Source organism: Arachis ipaensis, chromosome B9, assembly GCF_059453495.1.
Source record: "Arachis ipaensis isolate K30076 ecotype BB chromosome B9, ASM5945349v1, whole genome shotgun sequence".
In the NCBI taxonomy this organism is placed as follows: Eukaryota; Viridiplantae; Streptophyta; class Magnoliopsida; order Fabales; family Fabaceae; genus Arachis; species Arachis ipaensis.
This window is the reverse complement of record NC_142444.1, coordinates 10,003,248-10,012,500: the sequence shown is the minus strand read 5'-3', so window position 1 is coordinate 10,012,500 and position 9,253 is coordinate 10,003,248. Positions and strand designations below refer to the sequence as shown.

At 28.0% G+C, this 9,253-nt stretch overlaps 2 protein-coding genes across 3 annotated transcripts in view; both read right to left on the bottom strand.

Annotated features, from left to right (window-relative positions):
- LOC107618534 (dnaJ protein ERDJ3B) overlaps window positions 1-1,672 on the bottom strand; it is a 6,747-nt gene extending 5,075 nt beyond the window's left edge. The window contains exons 1-4 of one of the 2 annotated variants that reach the window (XM_088500152.1): window positions 1,572-1,672; window positions 982-1,133; window positions 708-856; window positions 13-148 (exon numbers count right to left, since the gene is read on the bottom strand). In XM_088500152.1, coding sequence (XP_088356278.1) covers window positions 13-148; window positions 708-856; window positions 982-1,061 — 365 coding nt within the window. In that variant the 5' untranslated portion in view covers window positions 1,062-1,133; window positions 1,572-1,672. Of the gene's footprint in view, window positions 1-12; window positions 149-707; window positions 857-981; window positions 1,142-1,571 lie in introns of both variants that reach the window. The other variant, XM_088500153.1, reaches the window with a different exon arrangement.
- Window positions 1,673-4,544: 2,872 nt separating this feature from the next.
- On the bottom strand, window positions 4,545-6,414 carry LOC107618535 (uncharacterized). The gene is made up of 2 exons (XM_016320626.3): window positions 6,342-6,414; window positions 4,545-5,287 (listed from the first exon to the last, which is right to left on the bottom strand). Exon 2 carries the CDS (start codon window positions 5,284-5,286, stop codon window positions 4,591-4,593), a length of 696 nt encoding a protein of 231 aa, XP_016176112.1. The 5' UTR covers window position 5,287; window positions 6,342-6,414; the 3' UTR covers window positions 4,545-4,590.
- Window positions 6,415-9,253: the final 2,839 nt, after the last annotated feature.

Below are 9,253 nucleotides of genomic sequence, written 5' to 3'. Positions count from 1 at the left end.
TTATAGACTTACCTACTGAAGATGTCTTGGAAGTTCATTCCCATTCCAGGACCACCTCTACCTCCACCAGCAGTGTGCTGTTTCAAACCCTCCTCGCCATACCTATCATAGATGCTTCTCTTTTCGCTATCCGACAGCACTTCATATGCTGACAACAATAAAAAACAAAACATCCTCTGAGGGTATGATTGGACGGAGGGTTTTAGAGTAAAATTGAAAAGAACTGTGTTGAGGCATAGAATATTCTTAAACTCCAGTAGTAGGGATAAAGCTACGACATCTAATCTATTTTTCCTAGACAACTAGTTGGAAGCAAAACTGATGCAGTAAGCCACCATTTATACAATTTTTCTCCTTTCAGTCTAAATCATTAGTATCTAGGACAGGGTATTCCAGCTAATTCGGCTAGAGCTTAATTGACTTTGACCCTACGGGATAAAACTCTCTTCGTTAGTCTAATATCACACTGTAGGTAGTGTCAATGAGCTGAACTCTTTCACAGTAACATCTAATCAGGTGCTATCAAGAAGATAAAATTTATACCTTGTAGCACTTGATTGGATGTCACATAGAAACTAACCTCATATATACTTAAAATGAAGAACTTGCTCCATCACCAAACACATGATAGCATAGCAAAAGCCAAAGGACCAAAGAATCAAACATGGATAAAGAAACAAAGAAGCGTATATGGTTTAAGTAACTACCATTGTTAATTTCGGCAAATCGCTTATTGGCTTCCTCGTTCCCCTGGTTCTTATCAGGATGGTACTTCAATGCCAGCTTCCTATACGCCCTCTTTATCTGTTCATCGCTCGCACCTTTCGATACTTGAAGTACGTCGTAATAGCTCTTTCTGCGCAAAATTAAGAATGAGATCCAACGAAAATTTGCAAAATTCCAACGGAAAATGCTTGCGCCGTGTTTGGTCAACTCGCAATTTAAAAAAAAAAACAAAAAAAAAAAGAAATGAATTAATACACGGCGATGGCGCTGAGAGAATGATAGCAAATAGCGCATAGAAGAAGGAGGAAGAAAAGCTTGGGTGTTCGATGCTCCATGGAATGAAAGGAATGGAAGATAGCTCGTTAACTAGGGATCTGAGATTTAAGAATGTGATGTGATTATAGAATCTATTAAACTACACTTTTATGTTAGTCTATCATAACAATAAAAAAGTCTTAACTAAATATATTATAGAGCATTATCTTATAAAAAATGAAAATAAGATAAAAATAATTAAAAATTAAAAAAATAAAATAATAAAAATTATAATTATAATTAAATTTATGTATTCTGTTGAATTGACTTTATGAATCACAAAATTTTTTTATTGTTCTTATAAACTAAAGTATAAGAATAGTTTAATAGAAATTTGAAAAGATAGGAGACTCGAACCCACAATCTCTTAATTGAGTATGGGAGTCTATGCCATTTGAGCTATTACTTCAACTTAAATTTGGAAAGATAGGAGACCCGCAACCTCTTAATTGAATATGGAGAGTCTATACCATTTGAGCTATTATTCATTGACAAAATAAAAAAAAAAAGAATAGTTTAATAGAATCCACAGATTTTGGGGGGCTTTGGAATAATGAAAACAATGTGGCTTAGTGTGTTCGTTGTGTTGAGTTTCTGAAACTTGAGTGAGTGATTTGATTCCTTGTTTGTTTGTTGATGCTCCGATTGACACGAAGGAAGGAAGGAAGGAAGGAAGGAAGGGAAGTGTCAACTGTCAAGTGTGATTGTGTGTTGCGTCCAACGTGGCCAATCAGGTAACACCTTCTGTCAATTCGAGCCAATAATACATTCACACGTAAGATTCTCTTTTTCTTCACTAGTCTTCCATTTATGTGCTAAAGTTCTCTAAGCCAAAGATAATTGTAAAATAATAAAGTAAAAATTAACTACGGTTAAATTTATTATTTTTATTATGCGTAAGTTTTATTATTTTAATTCAATGTCGATTAAGTTTTTATTTTTTAATTTATTAAACTTTTATTTTAAAAAAATTTTATCTAAGTAAAAATTCAGATACAATCAAAATATAAAAATTTTAAAATTTTGTGTTAAATTAAAATGACAAATTAAATACGTAAAATAAAAATCGTAACAAGATTTAAATCGTAAAATCATAAAATTTAGTATAAATTTTGTAAAATTTATTACTTATTTAAAATCATAATATTAAAAAATTTTAAAAATTAAATCAAAATTTTAAATATTATACATACAATTATATTTATATGAAATTAATATTTAAAATTTATTAAATAATTTAATATATTTAATTAAATTTTTATCTAATAATTTTTTATTATTAATTTTATATAATAATAAGTGTATGTGAGTTTTTGTCTTTAATGCATTTATTTCATAGACGGTTGTATGGTGGAAAAAAATAATATATATGAGACAGATGATAAAATGCTTTTCTCATTTTTTAAGACTTATAAATCCTCCATTAAACTATCGTACGTAGCACCTCTAGTATGTATAACATAAACTAGTTATAACATGAACCATATTTTTTTATTTGTTATTAGATTCATAACCAACATTGAAATATAAATGGTTTTCTTTTCTCTTAATTGATAGTATTGAAAGAAATAATATTTGCAAAGAATTGTATAAAATGAATAAATAATTACTTGTCTCTGAAAATAGAAAAGTAATTTATTAACATTTATAGTATATTATTTTAGATGTCATCAGGGAATAAATTGAAAGAGATTATTATTTTGGCACAATCAACACATTGTGACTGAATAAGAGATGTAATTCACTCCATTGATATCAGGACACCTTTTTATAGCGTATTGTTAAAAAATATAATTATATTGTTTTGGATGACACTTTTTCTAAGAATTATTTGAAATTGGTTGCTTTTAAACCTAAACGTGGGATCCAGGTTCTTTTGGGAGGTTTATGATCCCAAAGCTAGGTATCATGTTTAATTAGATTTGGCCATTGAATATGTAGTTTGTGATCTACAAAAATAAATGTAATTTATCATGTTGAAGACTATAAATTATTTTGTCTGTTAGAAATACATGTTAGATATCAAAATCATGTATTTTCTTCTACTTTAAAGAAAAGTGGATTCATGGAAAAATAATATGTATTGAAAATTAACAGCTTACCTTATGTTCATTAAAACTAATCACAATTCACAAGTAAGTAATATCTTAATTGTACCCACATTCGATGGTCAAAGGCCATGGATAGTAAAACCCTAGAGTTTTCAGGAGATTGTTGCAACTTTCAAGCGCAAATTTTGCAAAATAATGGGGTAGGTCACTGTTCTCTATAAATCTGAGAAATTAGTAGTTGGCTATGCATGGTTGGAGGTAAAGAACGAAGAAAAATATTACATACAAGAAAAAGTGTTGATGACTTCGTTGTCAACTTGTCATTTTGAGCTAAATAAATTTGAGAGACTCAGAATTTTTTAAGATAATGATGAGTTGATTGTTATTTAGAGATGAACTTCAACCCTTGTATTTATAAAATGATCTAATTTTAATAATGGTGGTTGCAAGCAACAGAGAAAAGAAAAACTACAACAAAAATAAGATTAGAATGAGTCCGCTGTCACAAATCAAATAATTTAGTAGTTAATTTACTAGTCTGATTAATTAAGTGTTATATTCGGATTTTATCTTATATATACAACAATTCATTGTTAACCACACCTTATATATCATACTATTAAATGAAGGCGCACGATGCCTCATGTGCTCATTCATTTAAAACCCAACATAAAAACCTTGCTTTCCAAAACATTATTTTACCAATTCCATCGCCAAATCAGAAGAACACCCACTTAAAGAACCAACTCATCAAAACCAAAAGACTTAGCAAAGAGCCTAAGATGCTTACTCATCATGAAGCACCAATTCTATTCACAGTCAAAATTAATTATAATATGACAAATAGATATTAATTATATATAGAATTTAACTAACATGTATTTTAAAATACAAATTAAAATTATCAATTAAAATTTTTTTAAAAAATAGTGCAAATTTTAATTTTTAATATATTTTTTATATTTATTAAAATAAAAAAATTAAAATTTTTACTAATAATAATTTTAACATGTGCCTTTTAATATTAAAATATATATAATAACATTATTCTAAAGTTTTTTTTTTTTTACAGTATTTCCGAATCTACGCATGTAAATAAACGACCTAGACACATGAATAAATTTATTCGTTGTTATTATTAAGGGTCAAATGAATGTTATTTTGAATGCTCAAACACAATTATCAACTTCTTGAATGAATTTGATACAATAAACTCTATAAATTTATAGACAACATGCACATTCATATTTTATTCTATAATTATAAATTAAAAATAAATTGTGTAAATAAAAATAATAGTTTGATTTTAATATACTAACAATATAAAATATTTTACACAAATGTCTAATTATATTCGTTCTTTTAAATGATTAATTACGTAAATAATATAAAAGATAATTATTTTTTAAATATTATATTTTATAATTAAATATATGTATAAAGCTGTTTTAGACTAATATCAAAATTAAAAGCTAAAAAGAACTAACACATGAATTACCTAGAAGTCCAACCATTTCTGATAAAGCTCACAAGTTTTGGGAGAAATATAGCCATCTGGTGAACACAAGTTAATTCTTGGACAAACTCCACATGGAATTGAAGCCATGGCACCAATTTTCCCTTCACCATTATTAACACTTCCTTTGCTTTTGCACCTATAACAAACTCTACCAACAGGAAATTTCTCATAATCCCCATAACCAGTGCTCTTCACCTCTATAATCTTATCATCCAAAACTAAATTTCCAAGAATCTGATCTACCTCTTGTGTTGTGGTTCCAGAGAAATAGCCTCCTTGGTTGATGAACTCCAAAATGCCATCGCGATTCGCAACGACATTCCTGGAGATGTAATTAAGGCATACTTGCCTTAAGCGAAATATGTACTCTTGATCAAGTTTTCCTTCTGAATACCAACTCCCACCGGTGATTTCGTCGGCCGGTTCGAAACCGGCTGCCATATAGTGCTTCCTGCTCTTGTTTTTAATGTTAACAACCTCCTTGATTTCACCCTTGGTTTGAAGCATCTTAATGGATTTCTTGATCATGCTTTCAGGGAGAGATGTTTCTCGCTTTATGTCTGCCATCCAAATCCCCATGTTTTGTTTGCTGTGAATTACGTTATACACTATGCGCTCTGCATCGTTCATGTTATCAGAATTTGAAGCCAACCCTTCTCGCTTCCGCTTATTCATCCTTCAACGAAAACAACTATGAAAAATGTACATTTAACAAAACTTGAGAAACAAAAACAAGAATTTAATTTTCATCCACGTCAAACAACTAATTATACAAGTAAAATTTGAAGTTTAATTGTTCATTTAAAAATAACTGCATGTAAGTATTGACCAATTATATGTTAACACATTGGTTAAAAATAATTGATTTGTAGATATACTACTTAAAAAATTACTTAAACATATAAATATAATTAAATAAGTGTATCAGTACATATAAATTATACTCAAAAAACAATTCAGAATGTTTTAAGTTTTAACATCAAAATTAAATTCATTTTGGGAAAAAACTTATGAACAACAGCACTAAAGCAGAACCAAAATGATATGATGACGACAAGTTTACGTTTAAAAACAAAATTGTAAAGGGACACATTGTCGATTCTCAACTTTTAACACTAATTTTTAGCAAGAGTAAAATACAAGTTCACATAAATGATCAATAATAAATAATAACTGGTTAAGTAGTAAATTTCTTAACACATTGAACAAACAATAAGTTATTGACATTAACTTCTACACATACATGAGAAAGAAAGTTAGCTAATAAATTTTAAGAAAGTAAATTAGAACATTTTAAAATTTAAACCTTCTAATGTTTCATATTCAGACGGAATTTTAAAAATGTGTTATTTTTTTGAAGAAAATTATTTTATTTCTTGATATCTCAAGCCATTCTTACCAAAAAAACCCTTTGACTTTTAAATTAAATACAGAGATATGTAGTCTGGGTAGTAACGAATTAATATATTGTTATTTGAGTAATTAAAATCCAGAATCAAACTAAAAACCGCAGAAATATTAATAGAGTCTACGAATTGGATTTTTCTATAGCTATATACAATTTTTCAAAACCTAATATCCAAAAAAGAAAATAGAAGCAGGAACAGAGAATTTCCAAAGTATCTAACATCAAAAATGAAAAAAAGTGATAGCAAATTAAAAGGAAATCATAGACGCCGAGAATAAAAAATAGGATCAGAGATTGAACAGTTATTGTAAAGCGTAAAAACCTGATGACGATGATAACGGCTATGCTGAGTAGTGGGTTAGACACTTGCACTTGTGTTGAGACTTGAGATTTAGTTGAGAAATACTAAAATAAGGAATGGGAGAAAAAGTGAATTAGCCGCCGAGTGAAAATTGCATGTCGATATAGTAATTACTAATTAGGAAAATTTGTGTACTATTGGGCCTAAATGGGCTTATAAGCGAAGTAAATTTTAGAATAAAAAATTTAAACCTTAAAATAAATTCAAGCTAAATTGATTGGATTCCCCTAAATAAAATTTTGAAACGTGAATATCCTCTTCTTATTATTATATAAATCGTTTTAGGGGCACGAGGGTTATATAATATATTAATCATGCCACTCAAAAATGATTTATACATGCATGAGTCATTGGAAAAAAAGTGTAAATTGTGCTAAGAAAATAGGGTTTAAAGTTGGCTATAAATCGTAGTAACCTAGTAAATTTAACGTATTTTGAGGCTAAAACATACCTGATTAGTACGATTTACGTATAGTACGTAGCTCTAAGCCTCGAGTTTATGTCCAATTTCAGTAATCCTCAAAGTTTAGTCACAATTTATTTTTAAATTAGTAACCTTAAGAAGGCTAGAACGATTTATAATGACTAGTTATTTAATTTAATTTAATTTGTATATTAGTTACTTTAAATTAAAAAAATTCACCAATTTTTTTTTATTTTTAATCTCTAGTAACAATAATTTTTTTATATAGTACTCCAATCAATAAATTATGTAAAAAAAAATAAATTAAATTTTAGTAATCTAATTGGTTTTTATATACTATATACTAATTTTTTTAATATACTCATAATGTTTAATATGGAGTACTATATTCAAAGAATATTATATAATTAATTATTTGGAGTATACTATATATTTAATATGTTTATGATAATAAATATTAAATAATTAATGAGAATACTATTTTATAATAAACACAAAAGAGAATACAGAATTTAACCAAAAAAATAAGGTCTAAAGAAACATAAAGATAACAAAAAAAAAAACATTGAAATGCAATAATTTAATGACAAAAAGGAGTATTTTGTAAAAGTGGTGTAAATTTGCACTTTAATAAAATGGACTTTTGATTTGGTCTTTTTTTTAAATAGTGAATAGAAGGATGAATTTTCTAGAGACCGTAAATGAATTGTTTTACCATAATAAATACTTATTTCCACCTTTCACACTTATAATTTTTGAAACTGAAATTATTTGTGTAATGATCCATTATTAATTAGAATTTACTACACAATCATAGTAAACTTTTACAGAATAATTTAGGGTTAAGCACTAAAATGGTCATAAGGTTTGGGATAAAAATTAAAATTGTCTCTGACCTTTTTTTGTTATTAAAATCATCCTCAACGTTACAAATCGTTATAAAATCGTCATTTTTACTAATTTTAATTTTTTTATTACTAAATTATTCTTCATTAAAAAATTATAAAAAAAAAAAAAGAATAGCTGAGGGAGAAAGAGAATTGGGAGAAGGGGGAAAGGGGGGAAGGGGCGAGAAAGAGAGGAGAGTGGGGGAGAAAGAGAATCCGAGGGAGAGGGGAGGGAAGGCCTCAAGCTTCGCCGCTGTCCGCGAGTCGTCGTTGCTCGGTGGCATCAGATCTGCTGCCTCAAGGTCTATTACTAGGCGCATCTATTGCTGGAAGTATAAGTCAAATTCAACAAATTGGAACAGCATTGCATGAGCATGTAACAACAGGGTCTTATTAACTTACCAACAGGGTCGGTCAACACATTTCCTTCGGCCTGGAATGCCATGGCAGAAACATGCAACTGCCTCTTCATCAGATAATCATAGATATACACATCCAGACTGTTTTATAGGGGAGGATTTTTTTATTTTTGTTTAAGGGTAAAATTGTCCCAAAAATTTTATTTATGGACAAAAGGACGATTTTATAACGTTTTGTAACGTTGGGGATGATTTTAATAACAAAAAAAAGGTCAAAGATGATTTTGATTTTTACCCCCAAACTTTAGGGACGATTTCAGTACTTAACCCAATAATTTACTACCATAGTCACAGTCATACTATGATAAGTGTGAATCCTGTATCTATTATGGTAAAACAGTTAATTGACCGTCTTTAAAAAATTTATCCTTCTACTTACCACTTAGACAAAAAGACCAAATCTAAGAGTCCATCTTATTAAAGTACAAACTTATGCAACTTTTAAAAAATACTCCCATTTATCATTAAATTATTGCATTTTAATGTTATTTATTTTTAGATTTTTTTGGACTATATTTTTTGCTTAAATTCTATATTCTCCTTATGTTTATTATAAAGTAGTACTCTCATTAATTATTTAATATTTATTATTATAAACATATTAAATATATAGTATACTCCAAATAATTAATTATATAATATTCTTTTAATATAATACTCTATATTAAACATTATGAGCATATTAAAAAAAATTAGTATATCGTGTATAAAAATCAATGAGATTACTAAAATTTAAGTTTTTGTTTTACATAATTTATTGATTGGAGTACTATGTAAGAAAAATAATTATTGTTACTGAAGATTATTAAAAGTAAAGAAAAATTGGTAATTTTTTTTTAATTTAAAGTAACTAATGTACAAATTAAATTAAATTAAAGAAACTATTTTCATTGTAAATCGTTCTAGTCTTTTTAGGGTTAATAATTTAAAAATAAATTGTAATTGGACTTTAAAGATTATTGAAATTAAGCATAAATCGCTCTAGGGGCTCAAAGTGACGTACTACACATAAATTATGGCAACCAGGTGTGTTTTAGCCACAAATACCTTAAACCCAGTAGATTCACGTTTTTAAAATTTTATTGAGGGAAATTCAATAAATTTGGCTTGGGTTTATTTTATTTAAGTAAAAAACCCATAAAG